This window comes from Kryptolebias marmoratus, linkage group LG4 (assembly GCF_001649575.2).
Source record: "Kryptolebias marmoratus isolate JLee-2015 linkage group LG4, ASM164957v2, whole genome shotgun sequence".
Lineage (NCBI taxonomy): Eukaryota > Metazoa > Chordata > Actinopteri > Cyprinodontiformes > Rivulidae > Kryptolebias > Kryptolebias marmoratus.
In genome coordinates this window covers 25,748,044-25,775,413 of record NC_051433.1, presented here as the reverse complement: position 1 = coordinate 25,775,413, position 27,370 = coordinate 25,748,044, and the positions used below count along the sequence as shown (strand labels likewise).

General features: G+C 37.6%; 1 protein-coding gene across 2 annotated transcripts in view; it reads right to left on the bottom strand.

The window, feature by feature from the left end:
* cntn4 (contactin 4) overlaps nt 1-27,370 on the bottom strand; it is a 280,686-nt gene that overhangs the window by 120,225 nt on the left and 133,091 nt on the right. For both annotated transcript variants that reach the window (XM_017426954.3, XM_017426955.3), the window contains exon 5: nt 24,255-24,350. In XM_017426954.3, coding sequence (XP_017282443.1) covers nt 24,255-24,350 — 96 coding nt within the window. The remainder of the gene's footprint in view (nt 1-24,254; nt 24,351-27,370) is intronic.

Below are 27,370 nucleotides of genomic sequence, written 5' to 3'. Positions count from 1 at the left end.
GTAATGCCTAAAGGTCACTGTGGGTGGCATCATGTGGGGTTAGATGGAGCCACAGTTAACCTGTCAGCAGGTGTGCTGATTGAGGCGGAAACACAGTTTTTTGACCGTCGACGTTGTAGTTCTTGTCTTAGTGTTTTTCTGATTATTGTGTTGCGTCAGTTTGTGAGCTGTTTTTTGGATTGACCTAACCTAACAGTCAAAATTGTAAGTGTGTAGCTTAAAAGGATTGCATCTTGTCTGAGAGTGCAAAATCAATGAATGCTTTGTAATAATAAGAACCTCAAGTGTTCATTCAATGGACTCAGACGGACGACACATCAATTAAGTAGCAGTCAGCAGCCGCACAGTGGCTTAGGTTCATTTTTAAATTTTTTTATTAAGAACAAGTCTCTACAGTCATGTTACACCAACAAACTTCAAAGTATTTCACTGGGATTTTATGTGATTGTGATTGCATTTGTGTTCGGCCTCACTACGTTGTAGAACCACCTACTGATGCAATTGCAGTGTGTTCCTTGATCTTCATGATGCTGTTTGATGACTAATGTTCAGCAACAAACCTCTGAGGCACACAGGTGGATTATCTTTACTAATCAGGTGACCTCTGAAGACAACTGGTTGCACTGGATTTTAGCTGAGGGTACAACGGGGTTGAATACTAAAGCAAGTCAAACTTTTTCATATTTTTATTTGTAAAAAAATTGAAAGCCTCCTATCATTTTACCTAGACTTAACAGTCATGCTCTACTTTGTGTTAGTCTATCACATAAAATCCCAGTAAAATACTTTGAAGTTTGTGGTTGTAATGTGGCAAAATGTGGAAAAGTTCAATGTGTATGAACACTTTTCAAGACACTGTAAATACATCCTATTTGTTTAAGAGAAAAAACTGCCAAGTTCGTAACCATTACTGGCTCTTTAACCTTATGTGTCAAGAACTAACTGTTAAAAAAAAAAAAAAAAAAAACTTGATCAAAACAACGTGTGCCTGTGAGAAACATAAATGTTATGATGACTATAACATCTTTTCCCTGGAGGAGGGGAACAAGTTTGCAACATCCATGCAATATCTCAGTGATGCAGCTGAAGCACACACTCTGCTTGCATCATTCTTTCAACAGGTACAGCTGAAAGCTCAGGGAGAAAGGCAATCCTCCGTGGTCCTGTACTCATGAGACTGTTGGTGACAGTGAAGCAGCAACTCGGTCGGCCAAGGCAGAACAAACACAAATACAGGTTGAGGAAAATAACCTGAAAATAATCAGAAAAGAGTCTCTAAAGATTAATCCACCAAGAGATACTGTGTTGTGACACACACACATGCAAACAAATAATTTTAATACTTCCCAAGCCAGCTTTTGGCACCCTTCAATCTACCCTACAGCTCGGCCCACGGTTAGTGACCAACTCTGAGCAGCCAGGGTCAAAAATAAGTTGAAAAGCAGTTACAGAGATCTTATCAGTGGCGGCTGGTGGAGTTTTCTCCAGGGGGGGCTATAAGTCCAAAATAGACATATACCAAAACATATACTAAGGTATCACACAAGTGTATTTACATGAATTAAAACAACAAAAGCAACACTAGACCTGTTTTCTCCCTTACTTTTCCAAACTTTACCAGAGAAAATATGTCAAAGAGTGTTCTATGGTGAGAGCACTCACTACGTCACGTATTCTGCACATATAACATAGCGAAGATCAGATGTCTCACTCCGATTAGAATTCAAATTCAAACATTTTAAGTTTTTTAACATACATTTTCTTAAACTAATTATTAACTATGAACTTATTTATTACCTTGTATATGTAACTTAGTCACGTAATAAACTTATTACTGTCTTTGAATAAAAGGCAGCACACCCGCGGCTCGACCTTTCAATCAGGCAAACTTTATGACAGACGGATGTGACGTCAGCCTCGTGGCTGGAGTCCCACCCTTTGGCGGTGGAGTTGAACCGAGCTGCTGACCTGGCTGCAGCAAACAGAAAGGGGCAGAGACAGACCATGTCAGTCCCATATATTTAATGTAATCCCAACATATTTAATGTATATATTCTGTAAGTCCTTAAATAAAATCAATAACCAGTCTTTTATGTATTATTTCCCTTAATTACTTACAAAAGATAACCACTTTCTAAAAGGCACCATGGTGCTCCACTTTTTTTGAGAAATTCTTATGTTGGTCAATACATTATATATTTTTTTCATGAAATGTGGGTAGTATTGATAGTAAGTGGTTGCCAGATATATTTAATTCTGACCCTTGTTTAATGTTTCAGTAAAATACTATGCACATAGTAATTGGTTTGTAATCCTTGATTACCCAAGGAAGTAAGTAATTTTACCAGCAAAAACATATACTATATCAAGGTTTTAGTGACCAAGAACAACTACAAATAACTTAGTTAATTTATGTTGAAAATCTATCCGCTACCAATCTTTGCTGCTACCAAGCGGAGATGGTGCTTCTGAAAACCATCAAGGAAAATGAGGGGTAAAGAACAATTGTGGCTGCAGACCTATGTATACCACAGTCATAATAGAATGCAGTACTGTCTCACTCCCCTCCCTTTTTTATTTTATTTCAAGAGATCAGAAAGTCAAAGAAGAACAAGCTACAGGAAAGGTTAAACATTTTCAACAGCCACTTGCTAGATAAACAATTGGTTCATTTAATTATATAGGTATTTGACTGTATGTGGTTTTAACACAGTTGTTATATGACACAGCTTTTATTATGTAAAATGAAATATAATCGCTTAATGTTGACTAAATTGACAATCTGTAATAACAGGTAACAGTATACACATATATATACCCTCACTAATCTATATAATTTTCTGCAGGAAAGCTCTATCGTTGTCGACAGCCAAGTTGCAGCTGACTGGTGCCGACAACAAAATTTGATGGGAGAGTAGCGCTTCCTGTTTGTTCTCGACTTTGACAAGCAAGAACAAGCAGAAGCTCTCCAGGCCCTCAAGACCTAGGATGAAGAGCTTGATGAATACTCTCCAGCGGAGCAATTTACATTTGTTTTTGAAGAGAATGTGGACTATGAAAAGTTCTGCAGCAACATTATGGATGAAAGGGAACTGAAGGTTTTTGCTAGGTTTGAATAACTTCTGTCAATATAGATATTATTTACAAGTAACTGCAGCTTCTCCCCATCTGAGATAGAGGTAAGGGGGAAGACACATTAATCAGAGTAGCTTAAGAATTTAGGTACAACTATGAAAATCTGACCTCATTTTTATGCCAAGTATCCGATGGAACTATGTCATACCCTGGTAATCTCTGACGACCTCATGGCCAGGGGCTTTCATAGTGCCAATGTGTTTGAGTTATCATTTTCTGAATAAGAATTCATATTAGCCATCAATGCTGTGTTACAAACCAGCTACTTGCGGAATGCCTCTTTCCTTACAGCATGTTAAATACATAGAAAGCACTATGTAGGACATAGGTTCCAAAGAAAATGCAGTCACTTCATTAAAGGATTTACACATGTTAATAAGCAATAACATAATTTCTAAACCGTAATTTACTGACGGGCAATATAAGGAAACCGTTTGCCCAAAATTGGCACTGGCATCCCGTAATACAGTGGCCTCAGCCAGACTCTGGTCACCTAGTGGCATCAAGTAAATGTCACTTTATGACAGGTTTTATACGGTTTAATAAGCAATAACATCATTATTTCAAAACAATAATTTACTCAGTAGCAATATAAATAAGCCATTTGCCGAAAACCAGCTTAGGCGACCCCCAAAATGGTGGCAGTGCACGTGGGAGCCTATCTGGCACCCTAATGGCAGCTGCCAGCATAATACTGGCACCCTAGTGGCAGCTATCAGCATAGCATTGGCACCCTAATGGCAGCTGGCAGCATAACACTGCCAAAATTATTAAACATTTTTTTATAGTAGCTAATATAAGTACTTCCATTGACAATATATTGTGTTTGCTGTATGATTAATCTACAAACGACACAACAGGCTGGGAAGATGTAAACAGCAAAGCTTGAGCACAAACAAGAAGTGGGACTTTTAACATAAACCTCACATTTGTCTGTGTGTCTCGTGTATTTTTTTTGTTAAAATAGGTTTTTTGTTCAGTTAAGTTACTCGCATAGGGTAGTGTATTCAGACATTTTACTCAAGTAAGAGTAGCAATACTTAAACATTATTTAAATAAAAGAATAATGCATGGTATAGCAAAACTACTCCTAAAAGTAAATTTATTCCAGCAAAGTTACTCAAGTAGTTGTAACTGAGTAAATGTAATTAGTTACTACCTGCCTCTGGCTGTCTGAGCAATATCACTTTGACAATGGAACTTCATTGTCTGCAAAAGATGTATGCTATCTGGAGGCCATTGTGATTTTTAAAAGTAACTGGTAAATCCCACAAAACTATATTAATATTGGTTAAGAGTGTATACAGTAAGCAATTTCAAACTTGCCTTTTTAAAACCTCTCACTTGTATATTTCCTGATGTGTTATAACCTTTAGCATTTGTATTTGTAGCTATTACACTGTAAATTATTGTTCTTGCTCTATTTTGAGTGTATATTGACAATTTCTTGCATAAATATATCTGCAAAATACATATTTGTTATTTTTAATTTTTGCAGAATTCCATATCTTCAGTTGCAGTCTTCTGAATCATTTGGTGAACCACACAATGACTTTCAAAATGGTGTCCAGCCAGCAGCAACCAACAAGCAGGCAGCCACAGCAGCACAGCCACCTGTCCGCTCAAAAGACATGAATACATTTACATTCATTAACAGATGAGATAAACTGGAATAAATTTTCAGCATCATTTAAGTCAGAAAACCAGATTCCCTTTGCAGTGTTAAGATGTTCTTCCTGCAACCAACAGTACAAAGACTGTATGAGCTTCACAGGAAGTGGAAGACGAGGAGAGGCCCTTCGTTACCACTGTGACGGCATACCTGGACACTGCCCTGAAAGCACTGGGAATATTCAGAGCTCTTCTATATACACCTTGTTTCACAAATTTTAGTTGTCACAGATTCTTGTTAATTTGTTTTATTGTGTTAAATGCCATTTAAAATCATTTTTGGTGAAATACAGAGGTCTTTGGAATTGTGTATTCATTTTTTGTTTGTTTACATAACATGTCCTTTAAATATAATGTACATTTACAATTTACCCTTTTACTTTGGCTCAGTTGACCTGCTTCTGTGCAGCACAGTGTTATTTACTTTTCATTCAAATAGTGTCAGTTCCACACTTAGCAAATGGTGAAGATAAGTTGTCTGTGGCTGTAATAAAAAATAATAAAACCAACAAACTACTACAGTTGTAAATATATCATTTTGTAACTGTTGTTTGACGATTTAATAATTTTGTTTTAAAAAAAATTGGAACTACAAGCAAAGTAAATTATTTGCAATAGCTTATGTGTAAATATTTTTATTGTTTCATAGTTATTTTTGAACAATGACTGGAATCAATACTGATTTTCTTTTAAAACTTGAGATATTGTGACTAAGTTGTTTGTTTTGAGATTAATAAAGATTTCAAAAGAAAAACCAATGCTATTTTTTTTCACTAAACCAAGCAACCACAGAAACATTTTGTTTTACAAACAAAAAGGCATAATACAAACATAACAAGGTTGAAGTGAAAAATGCAAAGTAAGCTAAAATATAGGGTAATACAAATAAGGCAAAAATAAAAAGGTAGGGTTTATCTTTTATCATATGAAGAATCATTCTTTAGTTGAAGTTTGAGGGCATTTTAATTAGGCATACTAAGCTTTGAGATACAGTATAACAAAAGTCATAAAGGCATATAACTGTGGGTGGAACTTAAGGTATTTGTCCTTATGAATGAAGAATTTCCCAATGATGATGATTTTATAAGAAAGTCATTGCTGAAAGTGTCCATAGTAAGGCAGTATAATATGCCTCTGTCAGAAAATATTTTAATTTAGGGAATTTTAGGGACTAACCAGTCAAAACTATCAGTCCATAAAGCCTCAACATGCACTCAAAAAATACATGCTGAGTTAGTTCACCAGCATCACAGAAAACACAATATTTTGTTTCTTTGCCAAATTCTTTTTGAATAAAGTCACTGGATGGATAAATGAAGCCTAGGCATAAATTCAAATTGGAAGACTTCAGCTCACCTAAATCGATAATGCCCATTTTATACTATATATTTTATAATACAGACCTGGGAATATGAAACCATGGAGTATTAGATTTCAGATTTTATCCTATCTATTTTAAGAGTAACATTCGTTAAATCAAATTCTATAGTTTGAAGTCCTCCATCCTCGAAGTGTTTGGTCATATCTGTTTTCTTAATGTAGTGTATCATTTTCTTCCAAATATAGTCAAAATTAATTGGATTTTTTTATACTTTTATTAGGGATAGATAGGAAGTAAGCTGGATAAATATATCTAGCTAAGGATTCCATTTTGGTCAAAAATATTCTACCAGATAAACTGATGTCCTTTAGTAACCATAAATTGGGTCTAGATTGACCTTTCTCAATTAACTTCCATATATTTTGTTTTTCGTTTGAATCTGGATTTTTATAAATGAATATACCCAAATATTTGATGGAAGTTCTGATTGGGATGTTGTAAACTTCAGTCAGATGAGTGGGATAAATAACATCAATTCACATTTGGGTAAACTCAACATAATTCCGTCCCCGCCCCTTTCTGTTTGCTGCATCCAGGTGTACTTGGCTCTGGGCACAGGAGAGGTGCGCCCCGGAACGGTCCTATCTATGGGCAAAGATTTTTCAGGCCCGGGGCAGAAATACGTCACCAATCAGACAACGTTGATGAACGAAACAACTTTACTTATCATTAACTTTAAAATATTTATCTTACACAGCTAAAACTATACATACATATATTTTGAAATATTTTTATTTTGTTATTTAATTTTTATTGATTTTTTTTACGTCTTATTCAACATAACGTGAGTGGTGGGGTGGCGCCCTTGTGCCCTCTATTGGCCAGCCGCCACTGGATCTTATAATTCTTTCTTTTTTTTTTATGTACTTGTAGAATTCAGTTGGGCTGGGTTGCATTCAATGAGATAATCTGTCAGACTGATACAGCTCCACTGTTGTTAGGACGGTATAGAAGATCCTTCCTGCCCCGAGCCATCACACTGTTTAATTCCTCCTTCCTTTAAAAAAAACAACAACAATTGTTTGATCTCCTGTTTCAGTTTTATTTTGTTTTAATTTTTGTGCTGTTGGAAAAACATATAATTCAAGCCCTAGTGTCTTAAAAGGAATGCATATCGCCCGCTACCTTTCATCCCAGCGTTTTGGACTAACATCATGTTATTTTGAGAAATGACATAAGATCATAAGATCTATTAGCACTCAAAGGATGCCCTGTGAATATCTCTCAGGTACCACCATACTAAGTTTTAGGTCAACAGCTATAAAACTATCTGCCATTTTTGTGTTTTTTTTATGTCAGTCAGCTGTTGCAGCCATCTTGAACTGGATTGACTCCAAATGTTGGTGAGTTATGAATTTGCATACAATACCGGTTACTTTCTGAAAGTTTCACTGAAATTTGTCAGGTGGTCCATTCGATATTGTGGACAGAGTTGACTTAAACAATTGATGCTAAAGTATTAAGCAGAAATCTCACGCAATGAGTGGCATGGACTATGTGTTGTGAATGACTTTAAGCTACGCCCGGTTTTAGCACAATATTTGTAAAGTTTGTCATCTGTAAAAATTCAGTAGATACTCTGAACACTCTCAGCAACTGAATCTATGTGAGTTCAACATTAGCACTGTTAAGCAATCTACTATACATGTGTGAACAAGGTTGTCCTGTTTTTGACAACTGTTATTTTCCTCTTGCACAGCAGGTGATGGTGCATTTCCTCTGGGATGAGATTTCCCCATGCTCTGAGATATTTGTGTTTGTGCAGCATCACAGAAAAGCCTGAGGACAAACCCTCTGAATGCAGTAGGAGAGAAGACACACAGATCATGAAAAGAAGCAGCAACAACAAAAATTAACAGAAACATGTCATACCCACACATAAATTCAGACAAACATGTTGTATTCATGCCAATATATGTGCAACATCTTTTTCTTATCTTTTCTGCCTGCCTCTAAAGGCAAAGTCAATTTGTTTGTCTGTAGTGTTAGGAAAAAAATCTCATGATCCACTGAACAGATTTTTAATGAAACTCTCAGAGTGTAATCATTGGATGTACATCTACAACTGATACACTTTTGGAGTCAACCCAGTTCAAAATGGCGACCACAGTCAACTGACTTGGCTTAGCCTGCAAAACTAAACTAAATTATGGCTATTGACTCAACTAAATTATGGATATTGAGCTAAAACTTGCTCTAACTAATTATCATTTACATCACATACTACAAATTGTACCCAGAAGGCAACCGTTGGATATGACCATGTATCAAATAGAAAGTTTAAAAACCCCCAATGGTATCTCTCTAAAAAATATGACAAAAAATACAATAAAATTATGGAGTTTTTTTCTTCAATTACTTTGACCTAAACTTTGTGCAAAATGATGAGCAACACAGAACTGAATGACATCTCTCAGTGTGAAAGAAAATAAATAAAATGTGAAACAATGAAACTGTCACCTAGCTGAGTGCTAGTGTGAGAAAATGATGCCTAATATCAGAGATATTGAATGAATATACTCATGATTTGCCTTTTTTTGGAACTGTCTCGGAGCTAAGCCAAAAGCTAAATCTCATCATTTGGATCTGTCTCAACGTCTGACAGGACGAACCCCTCACCTAGATGATACAGCGTGGCCTGCACTGAGCTGAAACATCCCTTCATCAACAACACCAAAGAAAGGACAACAAGCAGCTGCAGCTGACATGGTACCGGAGTCAAGGAAGGTCGAAACAAGGGCAAATCAGCCAGCTCGAGCCATAACACTCCCTGTGATTTTTCCAGCAGTAAACCGACTAAACTCTTCTGGAATTCCACTGGCAAACAGGTTTGCTGCTCAGCAGCCTACAACAGGCACCTCTCCTCCAAACATCAACAAGAAGTATGAGACAAGACCAACACGACCACCTCCTAAAGTGACACAGAAACCAAAACTAATGCCAAAAGTCCTTATTGTTGGGGATTCTGCAGTAAATGGTATTGATCATCTCTGCAACACAAAGAGAACAAAGGTACTCTGTTTCCCTAATGACACCGTGTTGGACGTTACAGAGAAAATAGTCCAGTGGTTAGTCCCACTTACCACTGATCATCCAAGCATTGAAAATCTAATCATTCATATTGGAGCTAATGATCTGACCAAGAACCAATCTGAAATACTGAAAAAGGACTTTAGCCATCCTTTAAGCACACTTGGAAATCTGAAAATGAAGGTCCTTATCAGTGGACCAATACCGAAAGCTCAGTGGCGGGCGGTGCATTTCACACTTAGGCCTTCAGTGATGTCCAACTTAGTCAATAAATACCTTTCATTGTGCCAGCATTTATAACACCAGGACTGGAGAGTAGTTAGAAACACACTTAAGCACTAGGCATTGCATCACCTCAGTTGTGTACAAAATGGGCTATTATCCGGAGCATTTTAAAAATCAACAAATCTGCATCAGCAATTAAAACATATCTGGTATGATACTGTCAAAACTAAATAAAATTGACAAGGCTTGGCGTAACCAGATTCAGACTAGGCAGACGAAGACAAAGTTTTAAGATGTTTATTGAAGCCTTAACACTAACGGGAGCGCTAGTTCCCGGAACTACTCTCTCTTTGTGGAACTGGATGGAAGCGGGGTCAGGTAAGACCACCGAGAGTCGTGAGTGGAGAGAAGCAGAGGCAAAGGAGTGATGGGCTTAGGCTAGAGAACGAGTCCAGGAGAAGGCAGGAGGTCAGAGCCGGGAGATCAGAGCAGAGAAACCAGGTCCAGATAATCACTAACCAGTAAACGTAGTCCAGGTAGGGTAGGCGAGGTCGGTATCTGAGGGTCAGAATCCGTAGAGGTACCAGGCTGGGATCAGGCAGGGAGCGAGAGTCTTGATTCAGGCGTGGAGTCGTGATCAGAAAGGCAAGCAAAGGTTGTAGGAAAACGCTGGACATCTACTTGGGTGACCCATTCAATAATCTGGCAGTGGGTAAGTGAGAGCAGTGAGCCTTTGTAGAGACAGGAACAGGTGAAGCAGATGATGATAATTGCTGTGGCATGAGACCTGGAGGCGTGGCATGAGCAAGGAAAAATACTGGGACTGAGACTAAACTGAGAGCAGAAGGCATGACAGGAACAGTAGACTGTGACAAAAATAGAATAAAATAAATAAAATGTTTGCACTCACCAAAACAGCTGTGTCCCCCAAAACACTTATCTCAACACAAAATCTATTCTGGGACAGGTTAGCTAGCTCGGGGTCGGCCGTCCTCCTCTAACGAGATCTAGCTTCTCTTGAAAAGTTCGTCTTGAAAACAGCCTTGCCAGTATATCAGCAACCAAATCAACGTGTTGCTCTCCTTCGGCCATTGTGGGTCAAAAAAGTTTTTAACCGTTAACAGTCCCGGGTGTGACTCTGTTGATCTGCATAGCACTGCCGTGGCTCAAACTAGTAAGTATCCATATCCAATCACAGGATGCTTAAGTGTCACGTTCAACATGAGGCTAGCTAGAGGGCCTTACTGACACAACTCGTGATCTGATTGGTTATCGCAACTATCTATCAACGGTATTTGCCCGTTCACTTACAATGCACATACGCCCGCATTGTTGATTCTGAAGGCCCAGGCAGATTTCATACAGCCTGGCAACATAAGATAGCTGAATTCTGATTGGATAAAAACTCTAACCTAAAAACAACAGCACTGGAAGGAGCATAATATGACATGAAGAGAACATGAATACTTTTAGATATCTAGGGAAAGTAAATTACAAATTAAATTAACATTTATCATAATTATGATCATGATTTTTGGTTATGTTAGGCCAGCAGAGAAGGCCTTGCTGGCCCTGACGGCCCACCACTGCAAAAGCTGGACGTGGAGATGAAAATTACAGCAGACTGCTTATGATTAACAGATGGCTTATTAAAGAATGCTCCTCCAAATTCGTGAACTTTATTGACAATCACAAGATCTTCTGGGAACGCTGTCACTTATACAAACAAGATGGAGTCGACCTAAATAAAGAGGGAAAAAACTTTTCACTGCCAACATCTTCAATGCTGTTAATTACACAAGGCCATCTCCCCCAATCCAGGACACTGACGTCAGCGCCTCAGCTCAGGAGGCGCCCACAGTTTCTAAACAAATCAAATGCAGAGAAAATGGCTGTATTTTTGGAGTATTGTAGGAGTCAAGTCAAATAAAGATGGCTCCAATATTAACTTGGTTTAGAAAACACAAAAATAGCTACAACACAAATTTGGTGTGGTGTGGACTCCGCCCCTTCTCATCCTAAAATATTCTTAGTCTAGAACTCTGGCATGAAAAGCAGCGGGTGATATGCATTCTTTCAAGTAATACTAGGCCTTAAATTATTTCATGTTTTCATGTTCCACACACACAGACACTCACACACAATACAAATGCAACAACAATGGTGATGTGTACTTTAAAGTTTAAGAAGCTTAAAAGGAGATTTAGGAAGCACGCCACTCACACGTCCTGTGGGAAATGTGTGTGTATCTGCTCAGACTCCTTCATGAACTTTTCTTACGTGATTAGAAGCTGCAATCAATTCAGTCTCAGAAAACACAGCATATGCCATTTCATGCTGCTGTCATGTTGTTTGTTGCTCATCTATGAAGTTCCTTTTCACTCCGAGGTAACTTCTGCATGTGTCAGTTTGGAAAAAAAGTCTCAGTGAGCGTGGCGTCAATAGCATGATGGTAACGTGGTATTATTTTGTAGAACTACAGTCCCCAGACAGATGAAGAGAGCGTAATATGATTGAATATGAGTTTGTGAAAGGAGATTACCCATGGAGACTGTGAAATGTGTCGTGTGCTAATCAGATTAAGACCAGATGGAAAAAAAGGGTGAAGGAAAAATCCAATAAAAACCAAATGGCTCACAATGTAATATCACAAACAGCACAGAAATAAACATGTCCGTCCTCATGGTGCCTTCAGAGATTAAAATCTGTCACCATCATTTGAAGGTGGCTCCACAAGAAACTATCATGTTTTGACAGGAAAGTCAAAATTTGATGGATTTTGAAGTTATTTGTAAAATGCTGCTTGGCTTCAAACAAAACATCGAACAGGGAAAATATCAAATAGGCTGCTATTTTATTCATTCCTTTTAATAAATTGTTTATTTTCCCAGGAATATGAACCACTACAATAATAGGTACTACCAACCTGCATATCAGGATTAACATAATATGAACTGTAAATGTTACTGTTTAGTAATGAAGGATTTGAGATGAGTCCTTCATCATTCCACTTAAACAGGTCAAATTTCAGTTTAGTTAATTGTTAATGCTGATTCAGCATTCACATTATTCACAAACAGTCCTGTTGGTCGAAGGTCATACAAACAGGTTACTACTACAACAATGTGGCCTACCTACTCTGATGCTAGATTCAGTCTTGATTCAATAAAGTATATCATGCCATTTTAGCCTTTCATATATCAAAATATTCAGCTTTTGATTGATTTGATTTTTTTTAGCATATGTGTATCATTTATGATAAGAATAACCAGTAAATATGCATCACTCAATGCCAAAGGTCTACACCATAATTTATAATAAATGAGTGAAATCAACAGTCAGATGTTGTTGCCAATAATTATGAGTCGATTGCTTGCATTCGAACACTGACAAGTACACCTCAAAAAGTTTCAGTGAGCAACAGATATTGAGTAGGTAAAGAAAATCCCCAGATGTTAACAGGGTCAGAGGGAGAATATTGAATCAGAGAAGCCAGGTCGAAAGGTAATGTAAAGTTACTCGCCAAATTTAGTTGTAAACAAAAGCTGTTTTCTAATGCAATTTTTACAAAAACCTTGATGAGTTTGAGTTACATTAACCCCCAAACAATCATTTATGGATGTAGAAATTCTGTTAGAAGCATAAAAATTTAATTCAAAAACACAGAAAAGTNAATAATAATATTTTAGAAATGTAGAAATTGTCAGTCCCTCCAGGATTTCGCGGGCATTTTTTGTGATTGTTGCAGGCTAAAATGCCTGATTTCACTGGGCATTTTCCTAAAAGTTGCAATGAAAAGTTGCGATTTTTTTACTAAAATTAATAAAAAACCATAACTTTTAATATATAAACCAAAAATACTTACTAGTTTTGTAAGATAATTACCAGCAAACATTGACATTATCAAAAGGTGCTTTATTTGAGAACTTTGATAGCTTCTAAACTGACATTCATGACCATTTCTGGATTGTCCCTCGTCTGCAGCTCTCCTCACATGTTTTGCAGACACAAAGTGTTTGTTGATGCGTTTATGTTCGATTATTACACTGCAGGACATGCAAAACAGCTTCCCCCCACTCTCGTGCAGCTGGGTAAGAAACTGGTTTGCGACCGCAGTGAAGTTAGTTTTAGGTTGGATGTTGGATATTCGCGCTCCGCGGAGTTAGCGGCATCTAGCTCACGGCTGACCCAAAACAGTAGCGCTAATGTCGGCCAGCCGTTCTCTGCCAGCCCCTTCTCTTACGCGCGGTGGTTCACTTAGGGATAGCTAAGTCAGCCGTGAGCTAGACGCTGCTGACTCCGCGGAGCGCGAATATGCGATATCCAACTTAAAACTAACTTCACTGCGGTGTTTTGCTGAAATCTTTATGGGCAAATGTGAAGCATTAGCGCACATTTGGGCTTCGGTCGCTGCTCCTGCATGCTCCCGGCATTCTGATGTTAACAGGATGTGACGTCACACGTGAGTTATTTGGGGTTATTTTGGTTAAAGTTGCGGGAAAGTTGCGGTGTTTTGGGCAAAGTTGCACAAAGTTGCGATTTTGCGGGGTTTGCTTGATTTTGTGTTAATAGTTGCGATCGCAACATTGCAAAATCCTGGAGGGTCTGAATTGTTAAAAGCATACAAATTCAAAAACATTGAAAAACTGTGTATTTTGACAACTATGATGGCTTAAGGTAGCTAAAGGCTGTTTTTAGCTTGTAGCTAACATTTTCATACTTTTAACTAACCTTTTGATATTTTTAACTTTTAAAAAATGTTTTGCAAATTTTTGCCAGAATTTTGTCCTTTTAGGAAGAAGGAACTTTTTTTTCTTTTAACAACCATTCTTCTATTTTTAGCCTTTAGCTAGTGTTTTGCTACTTTTAGCTTTAGCAACCCAGTTTTAACATATTCAGCAAATCTCAGCAAAGTCATTTAGCTCTTAGCATCACACTGTATTCTCAAAGAAAATGTAATTTCTGCAAGCTGCATCTGCGGTTTTAGATCAGTGAAATGTTAGTAAACCACCTGCAGAAGTACAATCAGTCATCAATAGGCTCTTTCACAGAACACTTTAAGCCAGGACTTAGATGCCTTCTGGCTGCCTTGGTGTGATTTCTGAATGGACCGAGGCAGCGAAAGGGGTCGAAGCCAATCCACCTCGATGCGTCTTTGTCCCTTAAAGCGAGGTAGTAACAGAGCTGAAACAGTCAACATGTGAAAAGGTAAGCTGGCATTGTAGCTCAATATTGTGATGACGTGATAATATATGGTCTGTACGACCACCCAGTTGTGTGATTAAAAAACAAACAGATTTATTACAATTAATTTTCAGTGATGACACACAGCAACTTTGTATTTAATTTTAACAATTAGTTAACCACACAGAGAATCGCTAAACTAAGATAATTTGTTGTTTTGAAAATGATACGAGGGAGACATCTGTCACACATTTCATACTTTCTGCCCCACATCAATGCAGCTGAGTTCTGCTCCACACCTCTTTTGGTTTTGCGATACTTGCTTCATTTCTGAAAGTTTATATCTGAGCGGGACATGGGCCACTCCATCTGTGATTTATGAGGCAGCATAAGGACAGACTGGTCTTTGCAGCCATTTTATGGAACTGTTTTGTGAAAGAGCCTAGAGACACCATGTCATGTTACCTTAGCACACACTTATGTCCTTCTTATCATCTGTGTCTGTGTGTGTTTGTTTGTGTGTGGTAGTAGTAAAATATCTTATGAACCAGTGGACAGATTTCAATGAAACTTGCTAAAAATATTTGCTGGATTTACGCCTGTACAGCCAAGCAAATATTTTTAAATATTTTTGAGTTAAATGACTTTAACTCAACAGATAATCTTAGTTCATAACTCTGGCATGAAAAGACAGCGGGGGACATGCATTCCTGAGCTTGTTCTTCTGACTGAATATGTATTTCTGCATGGACAAACCTACAGTGCACACACCAGGTAAGACATCTGTCTGCTGCACATGATTTGTGGTCTGAGAGGCCCCTCTGGCAGGTGGAACCCCAGCAAAGTGTTGTGGTACACACTGAGGGTCCCACAACTGTATAGAAAACCTACATCCATATGGTGCTCAACTGGGATGGCTGAGGTTTTCCTTGGCTGTGCCACCCACGTTGAAAATTTAATTAAAATGTTACAAATTTTTCTTGTGGGACCAGCATCACAGACTGTCAGGTTGCTGATACCAACTGTTCTCCTTTAGGTCTAAGATAGGCAACAAAATACACCTGACCGAACATTTTCTCCAAATCTGAGCAAGCAGAATGAAGATATCATTATTATTTAAATTCTTTCCCTCCTAGTTATCTATTTTTGTAGCAGAGGAGCTTTTCTCCACAATGCCACCTAAAGAAATTTTCTAAAGGTCTTTCATGACTCTGCATGTCTGTGTGTGTTCATTTTTTTGTAGTGTTAGCAAAATATCTCATAAACCAAAGGACAGATTTTTACAAAACTCACAAAATACTCATTGGGCATACACCTACAACTGATTCACTTTTGGAGTCAACCTGATTTAAGATGGCCGCCAGAGCTAAGTGACCTGAGCAAACACAAAAAATGGCTAAAGTCAGTTTACTTTATAAATATTGAGCTACAATTTGTTGCGGTAGCAGCTAAGAATCATCCTGAACACATACTCTGAGCTCTAACGCATTGCTCAAGAGAACACAATATTGCATGCAATCACATATAATTACATTTGCAAGGTTTGACCAAAACACCTACAACTCCATTCCCTTTCAGCATACAATAGTTTTACTTTAAACCTCTGGCATGAAAGGTGGCGGGCAATGTGCATTCAAGGAATGCTAAGCCTTTATTTTACACAAAAGCAGAAAAACAGACTTCCGAACAGGACTTTGGTTTGAGTTCACCCTCATCAGGAAAGTTTCAAATCCACTAACGAATGAAAAAGCAAAAACTACCCATTTAATACTAACTGAATAAAAATAGCCAAGACAGGAAATTATTACTTCTAATAGCTCAAACCCTCATCAGAATCTAGAGAGCTACATTTAAAATGCAATTTCTTGTTATCAAGTCTCATTCCCATGTAGGCATGGACTTTTACAGTTTTTCAAGATTTCTTGTGGTTTACAATTTTTTTATTAGTAGTCTTCTTTCATTGAATTTATTTGACACACACAAAGACATACCTTTGCATATCTCCTGATAGGCCAAAAGTATTTGCAATAAAAAGAAAGCAAAACTGAAGATTGATGACTGAGCTGCTTTTTGGATTTATGCCACAAGTAGCGCATGAAACAGTGTTCCCACAGATTTGTTTTTTCCCACTACAGTTTAATATAGTGTTTCTCATCACATGAACAGTGAGAGTCATCAAAATAATGTCAAACATGTATTAGATGTGTGTTTACATTCTGTATCACCACTTTGTCATTGGTTTAGTGAGACTTAATCACACAGGTCACTCAGACTGAATAGAAATGTGAATTTATTTACTTCATAAACATACGTTGTCTCCAACTTGTCTCAGCATACAATGGAAATTAGAATAAAATAGAGTACAGTGGGCTAGAAAAGTATTCCCCCTGTTGGTATTTTTAAATTTTGCTGCATTACAACCTGAAATTTAAATCTATTTTTAATGTAGTTATAGGTAATGGACAAAATACTTTTGATTAGTTATGTATTGCAGAAAAAATGTTTTAATTAATCAAAAAAAAAAAAAATGCCTGAAAAGTAGTGTGTACATATTTTGTCACAGTTCCACTGCTCCTGACACGCCTCCTGCTTCCACACCACAGTCTTCCTGATCAAGCCCCAGTAAATTTCCACAGTCTAGCAGCTCATGCCACGCCTCCGGATCTCAAGCCACAGCAATCATCATGATCATCTTCACCTGTTGCTGCCAGTACCACCAACTCACAGTCATTGCCAGATTATTGAACGGTTTATCCTTGTCGATGTCCAGTGCTTTCCCATAGTCCATGCCTGCCTCCATGATCTTGAACCCTCGCCTGACTCTCGACCTTCGCTCCTTGCCTGACACCTCCATGGACTCTGACTCATGGTAACCGACCTCGCTTCTCTACTCTGGACTACACCCTTTGGTTTGTGATTTTTCTGGATCTGGCTATCTACCTCTGATCTCCTGGCTCTGACCTCTCGCCTGTCCCTGGACTCTCCCTCTCGCCTTAACCCTTTGTTAACAGACTCTGCCGCTCCCCACTCTTGACCCTCGGCGGACTTACCTGCTCCGAGTCCCATCCTGCTCCACGAACAGAGTACTGTCCTAGGAACTAGCGTTCCTTTTAGGTTAGCAGTTTTAATAAACACCTTAAAACGTTGCTGTTGTCTGCCTGAGCTGAAACCGGTTCCACCGAGCCTTGTCATATCCAGTATATTAAACCCCTTAGCTCTGAAGCCCTAACCATTAGCTGTAGAAGTTGCATAATTATTAAAAAGCATCAACCCGTGGGCAATCTAAGTATCAAATTATGTCAGCATCCAACTGTTTTGACAGTTTCCTGAATAAACACCAGTGCAACACCTTTACAGCCAGTATGTCACTGAGCTGTTATTGCTGGAGTCAAGTTGGTGAACAACTATTTTGAGGAGTCTCTAAGTTTTCACAGGGGTTTTTAGTTTCCTCCCAAATTACAGTTTTGCAGTTTCTTTGCCTGAATTTTGAACATGTTCAGAATAGTTGTAGAGTTGTTGCGGGTGTCTCAAACTTTCATCACAGTTACTTCTAAAGAGCTACAGCTGTATTTTGACCTCTGCACGAGAGTTCTCTGACAGAAAACATTTGAAGCTAAAGCCCTAGAAGTCCAGGTCTAACCATGCTGAAAATAAGGAATAAATATATATTTAAAAAATTGATCTAAATCTGTTTACTATTATTTCAAATGTGTTCTCCAGTAGATTAAATCATAAACATGGTGGCTGCAGCCAAGGTGGTTACAAAGGGGGCAGGGGGTGGCAACTACACAATGTATATGACTTAAAGCAGAGTTCTGCAAACCATGCACTTGACAATATGACATGATTTTCAAAAACTGGTGGTGCAAAATGTGGCTGCATGGCTTACTGGTCTCTTGGTCACAAACACTAAGAATTCAGTGAAGCTGCAGCCTATTTTCTCAGAATTTTGAACTGCCAACAGATACAGCTCAGTGTGATACTGGCTGTAGTATCAATGGCTACCACCAAGCGAGAGACAGCATGAAGACCAAGGAACTATTCACACAGATTCAGAGATGTTCACTTTCCAGAAGAACAATAACTCTAGACTCATTGCTGAGGCAACACTCCAGTGATTAGAGGACAAAAAGTTAAATGTCCTGATCCAGTCAAGGCCCAGATCTTAATCCAACAGATAATCTATGGTTTGATTTAAAGATTGTTGAACACAAGCAGCACCCATCCATTCTGGAGAAGATGGAGCAGTTTGATCATGAAGACTGGACAAAACTTCTAGTGGCCAGATGGACTAAGTTCACAGAGACAAACTTGAAAAGACTTGCTGCTGCAACTGCTGCAAAAAGAGCTCTACAAAGTATTGACTTTGGGGGAGATGAATTGTTATTTCTTGTTTGTCTAAGAAAAAACAGTTTGCATCTTTAAAGTTGCGGTTATGTAAAATAAAAGTATTTTTTAATTATTTTTTTAATATTTTTTAAATTCTTTGCTGCAAGGCAACAAAACAAATAAAATGCCAAGAGGAGGTGAATATGTTTGCAACCCACTGTTTTCATTATTCACATTGTTTACATCTGTAGATATTTACATCTTACCTGGATAATACAATAATTTGTCAGTTAGTGTAGAGAGGATTTTAAAATAAGAATGATTCTTTTTGGATATAAAGGCCCCCTTAAACAAAATGTTATACTTTTGTCATTAGTTGGAATAAACAATGACTACATACTTCTAAAACAAGGCAACCATAAAACGAAGTGTTGCCCTTAACTAGTTTAGTTTAATATAGTTTACTTATTTCCTTTCAGGCTAATCTGATTTTACAGAACTCTAAATTCAAATCAGCTGACTAATAGATTAGGCTTCATGTCAACTACTCTGAATTTTCTCCGCAGATTTTAACATTTTATACTAAACTAATTTGCATAACCAGACTATTGCCGCTGCAAGAAGATGGGAGTTCCATTTAGATGCAGCAAAGCAGCATAAATAAAAACAGCAGTGGTGAGCTACGTCTTTTTTGTCTGTGGAGTGGTTGCTTTTTTTTTTTTTGCCACTTTGATTACTGTGATCCTCTCACCAGCAGCTTATGTTGTGTTGGAGTGTTTAGTGCAGACAGTCTGGCTGGGATATGTGGGTTAAGCCTGTTGAATTTTGATTTGATGTTTATTTTTTATTTAGTTACTCTGACTGAATTACTGTGATCTAAAATTAAACTTGTTCTGTTGTATGCAGATATTTACAGTGGCAGACTGGTTTAGATAATTTTTTATTAAAGTCTTAAACAGGCTTGCACAAATTTGGGGCCAAAGCTTAACTATTGTAAGCGAAGGTTGTGGGGCAAGACATGTGACTGCAAATGTTTCAAATTGGCATTTGCTTCCTGCATGAAGGCTGACATTAACAACCAAGCCACTTGTTAGTTCATGCAGCTAAATGACATACACTATATTGCAAAAAGTATTCACTCTCCCATCCAAATCACTGAATTCAGGTGTTCAAATCACTTCCATGGCCACAAGTGTTTAAAATTAACCATCTATGCATGCAGACTGCTTCTACAAACATTTGTAAAAGAATGGGTCACTCTTAGGAGCTCAGTGAATTCCAAAGTGGATAGGATGCCACCTGTGCAATAAGTCCAGTTGTGAAATTTCCTTGCTACTAAATAACCACAAAGTAGAAATGATTGGGAATGACAGCAACTCTGCCATGAGGTGGGTAGGCTTTCACCAGAGCTTACCAGGGTTCTGCAGAGTCAACAGCTACTGACCTCCAAACTTCATGTGGCCTTCAGATTATCTCAAGAATAGTGCATAGAGAGCTTAATGAAAAGAGTGTCCATGGTTTAGCAGTTGCATCCAATCCTTAAATCACCACATGCAATGTGAAGCGTTGGATGCACTGGTGCAAATCACGCCCCCACTGGACTCTAGAGCAGTGGAGATACTTTTGTCTGGCAATACGATGAATGAGTCTGGGTTTAGCGGTTGCCAGGAGAATGGTACTTGTCTGAATTAATTGTGCCAATTGTAAAGGTTGGTGATGGGAGGATTATGGTGTGGGGTTGTTTTTTAGGAATTAGTTGCAGTAAAATGAACTCTGAATGCTTAAGGATACCAAGACATTTTGGACAATTTCATGCTCCCAAGTTTGTGGGAACAGTTTGGGGATGGCCCCTTGTTGTTGCAACACGACTGCGCACCAGTACACGAAGCAAGGTCCATAAAGACATGAATGAGTAAATTTAACTTGACTGGCTTGAACAAAATCCTGATCCTGGGACTGTGAGCCAGGCCTTTTCATCCAACATCAGTCTGACCTCACAAATGCACTTTTGAAAGAATGGTCAAAAATTCCCATGAAGTCTCCTGAACTTTGTGGAAAGCCTTCCCAGAACAGTTTTGAAGCTGTTATAGCTGCAAAGGTTGGGCCAAATATCATACCAATATCATATCAAACCTAGTGGAGTAGGAATGGGTTTGTCACTGAAATTCATATGCGTGTGAAGGGTGGCGAGTGAAAACTTTTAGCAATACAGTGTAGTAATAGCAGTTCTCATTGCAGCTGAGACGTGCAACTCGCCAAAATAAACTTCTAATTGACAGCTTGTATCAACTCTGTTTATTAGCAAAGAGACAAGTGTCTACAGTGGGCTTTTCATGAGCCAGGAAGGTGGATGACATGTTGGTATTATTTCCCTGTTGGTTTTAAATACCAAGTCCTAATTAGATTACTCTAGCACAAATTGGCAGATATGAAGCAACTTTTCACTATACAGAAACAAAAAGGATGAACAAATAAATCAAAAAGTCCAGATTGCCATCAGGCTTGTTGCTGCAGGTAAAACTCAAAAGGATACAAGCTCTAAACAATTAAGCTACAATCAATGCCTGGCACGTAGCATTTCCACTATAAACCATCCTATAAATCAGTTCTATGTGTTAGGTGGCTGTCAGCTGGGAGGAAGGTAATCAAAACAGCTGTTGCATTACACAGTTCCAGTGATGAAGCTTCAAAAAGGTACATCTGCTGCAATCGCAAAGACAACATGAAGAGTTTTGCTTCAAACTGCCCTTTGGTTTTGAAAAAACAAACAAAAAAAAAAAAAAATATATATATATATATATATATATATATATATATATATATATATATAATTTCAAAAAGTGCTCAGTTTTATAACAATTAGTTAAAATAGTAAACACTCTGGACCATTTCTTTGCTATAGCTCGATAGCTTAGTAGTGCTAAGCTAAGAAGCAAGGAAGCTTTAGATACAGAACTTTTACCTTCTGATTTTAGTGCTAGCTTAGCACTAAGGTTTGAATAAAGAAAGACTCATCTTTGGTTACTCATGAACACTGTAAAGTAGCCTAAATTTAATGTGTAAAAAAAAAAATATATATATATATATATATATATATATACTTTTTTTTTTGGTTTTAGCTGACCAGATTAAAATGTTTTTTGTTTAATAGCTTTGTTTTCATCTCATGTCACTCCTGGTTGTTTCAGTTATTTAGCTTTTCCTGACAGTGGTGATGTCCATGGGTCATGTTAGTCAGAAAAAAGAGAAGTGTGATTACAAATTGTGAGTTACATCCATACTTGTAGAGCTTGTGCACTGATGCCTGAGAAACATGTGATCTTTATTCATCAAGGTGTATGGCAAGCTTCCATTTGTTTATTGTAATAAACTGTGATTTATGATAAAAGTGGGAAATTTTCACTAAAAGCAAACTATGCCATGCTCAGCAATAGGCTGTTAAAATCGTCAAGGGAGGGGGTAACCAAATCTAGCCTCCTGTATATTGCTCTATTGCTCTCCTAGGGTGTCCTGTGTAGGACATGCCCTCTCATTGTTTTTTTTTTCCCCAATCAACAAATGATTACAATTTGGATGTCGGTCATCCTGCAGCCGGAATCAGTCTTTAGCCTCGGCCTCGCTACCTATCGAACAAGCCTTTGCACGTTCTTGACTGGCTCCATCTTGGTGTGCGAGGTCCTGGCGTCCTGTTCTGAGGGCCGGACGAGGTTTGTTGATGAGCTGTGCTTGGAGGCACAGTGTGCCAGTGACTCAGTTTTGACTAAAACCTCTGAACTCAATCTCTGGTGCAGTGTAATAGTCTCTGCCTCATATCTGCACAACCAACTTTGTTTATTAATCCTACTGTATGCTAAATGCACATAGCTGTACAGAATACACAACAGCTTGCAGTCTATCATGGTGGCATAAACAGTCCTTATGATGTCACTGCATGAGCTTTACACATGTGCAAACCAGCAATATCATTTAGCCCGTTGGCTAAAATATGCCTACAATTTTAATGTACATCTGAAATTTCCTTGTGTTTGAATATATTCTGCAGCAGTGTATGCTTTGCCTTCATAGCTGCTAACTGAGATGTAGTAATGTCATTAACATTAAATGAAAAAAAAAAACCCATTACATTGCAATATTACCACTACTTTGTTTCAAAATAAGCTTTAATGTGTAAAAAATCAAAAGCACATGGAATCTGATGCTGATTACCAGATGTTAAACCTTAAAAGTTAATGTTGTTTCTGTTCACTACAGTTTCCATAGCACTCAAGAGAAGTATTTAATTCTTTTTACACTACATTCAATATTGAACATGTACCATATTCAAATCATTTATGCAAATTTGTTTTAAACTTTTAGCTCCATTAAGGTTTGGTTCTTCAATTTTAGATGCCTAAACTCAGCAGTCTCATGTTAAGTGTTTTTGTATTACATCCATCCCTTGTGTGCATATTGTAATTAGTTACACTTAGAGAAAATAAAATAAAAAATAAAGGTGCTTAAATATACCACGGAATTTAAATGTTGAACAAAAACCTCTCTTTACTACCTAAAACTGGTATTGATCTTCTCATTTAGTTCTTGGAGAGAAAGCAAATAGGCTTTTAACTTATTATTAGGCAATGGCTGAATTCAGACTGAGCGCAAACAATAATGAATACATATTGTTGGGCTTTGCCCAAAACTTAAGTTCAAAAACCAGAAAATGAAGTAAGCTGCTCCAGTGAAAGCAAATTCTAAGCTTTATGGCCCTGACAGTTTTTTTTTTTTTTTTTTTTGCATAGGATGATCCCAACTGCAGATTGAAAATGTTTTTTTCTATAGCAGCTCAACCAAGTTTTTAAATAATTCCTTCATAGTTTGTTTGCTAATTTTCTGTTGTGGTTAAAGGAAAATCCTCCAGTGAGTAAGAATATTTTTTGGTACAGCTAGTTTTAAAGAGGTTGTTTTTGCCTCAATTATTAATCATGTTTAGAAGTAAAAAAAAAAAGCTACAGAGAAATGCTGCATGATTAAACCTGAGGTACCTTTAAAAAATATACTGTATATTTTGCCATTATAACCAAAGTTTTTTTTAACTCAAGTTAATATTTCTCGACATAAATAAATGGTAAATATGCAACAATTGTCTCTTGTCATTTTTGACAAAACCAAGCTTGTTTGAACTTTAAATCTTAAAGAGCTTGTGCTAAAGCAAATACATTTGGGTTTAAATTCTAAAACACCTCTCAGAAAACATTCCCTTTTTTACCATTTCACTACTATTGTCTATTTTGTGTGAAAACAAACTTCTATGTCTTACCTCCAGAGTGTGGAGGAGGGCCACACAGAAGAACCACTCCTTGACCCTCACGTACGGACACAGAGCTTCGTCTTTGAGTCTTAAAGTTTTCCAAGTCTGAAAAAAGCAGGAAAAAAAGCTGCAATTAAATAACATTTTCTTTCTAACCTGAAGCTAAGGTACATGACCTTTATACTTGAAAACATTTAGCCTCCTATGTCCCACACTCTTGAATGCATTTTTAATTTCTATTTGCTATTTGGGCTAATTGGAACCTGATGTGAATCAAGGAATGCAAAACAAAATCTGATGTCCACATATGTGGGCACCAGGTCCTAGGAGGTTAATATTGTTGTTTTCTTCTTTCTCACTCCTATTGAAGGTCACATTATGTGATATCCACATCAGTTTGTCCCAGAAACAGACACACACAAATCAGTTTTTCCAAGCTCATACAAATAAAAAACACCATCCCACCCCAATCAGGCTACAAAGTTTCTGGCCTATATTTCTTATTAACTGCAAGAAAAAAAAGAAAAAAGGAATATGCTTTATTTTAACAAATACAGCACTTATAAACTAAAAGGAGCCAGAGTCCAAATTCAGTCAGACCTCAGGAAAAACCATCACACCTGCTGCCCAGCATATAAACAAATAATATCCAAATACAGAGATGTCAAACTTTGTTTTTCTAGTGAAGGGAACAGTTTAATGAGGGGAAACACATCATTAAAGAAATTCTCTGTACCTTCAGTAGCAGCAGATCCAAAAACCTGGTTTTGTAAAAATTCTTTGCTATTGCCTCAGATTAAATCACCCCCTGTGCATTCAAGATTCACTGGAATGGGGCAACAATTATCAAAAATATGTAAAATTAAAGAAAAGACTTTCAGTGAAAAAAAAACAACTGGAGGTTTAACACAAAGAAGTTCAGGTGGTATTAATGGGAATGAAATGCTTGAGATTTCTGACCATGAATGAAATTAAAAAGAAGAAACATGTGCGCACGTATTCTTCCACTACTCTGAACCTCACTGGGACTTTCAAGATGATGTAATTTTAATACTGACTTTACTGTTATTTATAAGGCATTTTTCTTAATATACACATTCTTCACACATCAGTAATATTTCTTATTTTATCCATTGCAAAATTTTTTAGAAGTCTATTTATATTACTTTAGGATAAAATGGTGACCTAGCATGCCTCAAAAGAATGCATATTAGCTCCTGCCTAAAATTTTAAACAAAGATCTTACATGATTTGTTATCTCTTAGAGTAAATGCTGAGGATGACTCTCATCTACAACATCATGTTTTAGTTTATTATCTGTAAAACAGACTGAGTTATAGCTGTTTTTGCATTTGCTAAGATGGACTGGCTGTGGCAGCCATCTTGACTCGGGTTGACTCCACTTGTTTATTGTAAAATACATCATTTTTTATACACATTTTTTTCACACCCGCACCCCCAAAAGTATAAATTTACGCGTGAGGGTGCGTGCGCCAAAAGTGACGCAATCGTGCTGTCCCCGCCCCTACGTGAAGGTCCCACGCAGTGTCCTGCGATGGGGGCAATCCTTCCAATGGTTTGTGAGATATTTTGCTAACAAACAGACAGGGTTAATTTTAATATTCATGTCTCCCATGTGAATGCACAAAGCAAATTCCATTAGACCAACCCATCATGTTGTACGCTTGCCCCTTTGCTCCTCTATTTTATACTATAATCTGTCCATCCATGTAATATTACAAGATATCAAAGTATGTGTTGTAAAAGACTCATCTACTAGAGCATTAAATTGTATCTCAAAATCTGTATAAGTGACAGAGTTATAGCAAGTTTTAAGTTTTTAGTAGCATCTGTTTGTCTGTCTATGTATAAAATTACTCCAAAGTTATAAAGGAATTTTAAGGAAATTTTCTTCAAACATGGAAGAAGGAACAAGTGATTACATTTTGGTGGTGATATGGCCAAAGTTCAATGTCAAAGGTCAAGATCACAGATCAGCCCATGCTCTAACTCAGGATCACAGGAATGTTAAACTCCACAGCTGGACACCTCATGGGTCAAGGATGATCACTGTTGATTTCAAGGTCATGGGTCAAAGGTCAAGGTCACAGATGACCTTGTGCTCTAACTATGCAACCATGTAACAGAGGGAAATTAAACTGCACAATTGGACACCTCTTAGGTCAAGAGTGATCACAAATAATTTCAAGGTCATGGGGTCAGAAGTCAACCTCACAGGTGATCCTGTGCTCTAACTCTGCAACAGTGCGATGTAGGAATGTCAAACTGCACAGCTGGACACCTCATGGGTCAAAGATGATGCATGTTGATATCATGGTTCATGGGGTCAAAGGTCAAGCTCACAAGTAACCTTTTGGGAAACATTTGTTTATGCTCCTACATGTGACCCTTTTGTTACCTCCACCAAAGAAGTTCTGTTTTCAGTTGTGTCCGTTGGTTTGTTTGACTGTCTGTTAGATCAGGTAAAAACTAAAAAAACTGTTTGGATGAAATTTTCAGGAAATGTTGGGTTGTCACAAAAATAATGGTTTACATTTTGGTGGTGATCCAGATTATGACAAGCGCACTATTATTTAATCATGCTGTGGTGAAGGTTTGTACTCTGTAAGTGCTTGTAGTTGTGTTTGTACTAATGTCGATTAGCTGTGCCGTGCATCTTGAATTGACTCCAAACATTAATCAGTTGTAAATGTAAACTCAATTATTTTAGGACTACTTTCTAGAAGTTTCATAAAAATTCATTCATAGGTTGATGAAATATATTGATAACAGACACACAAACACACGTGCACACACACCCACACACAAACACACTCACACACACACACAGCAGTAGACTAGCAACACACAATTGTTTTTTTTTTTTTTCAAATGGATGTCTCTAGAAACAAACCTGCTTGCAGATGTTTCATCTAATAATTAAATGGTGTCAGGATGTGAGGTGAAGGAGGCAAACCCAGAGCGCAGACTCATTTTGGAAAATAAACTAATTTATTACAATAAAAGAAAACCAAAAACAAAAGCTGACGTAGCAGCAAGAAGAAAACTAAATACCAAACCAACTAAATACAGAAACTAAACGGATACGGGCGGGAGATAAGCAG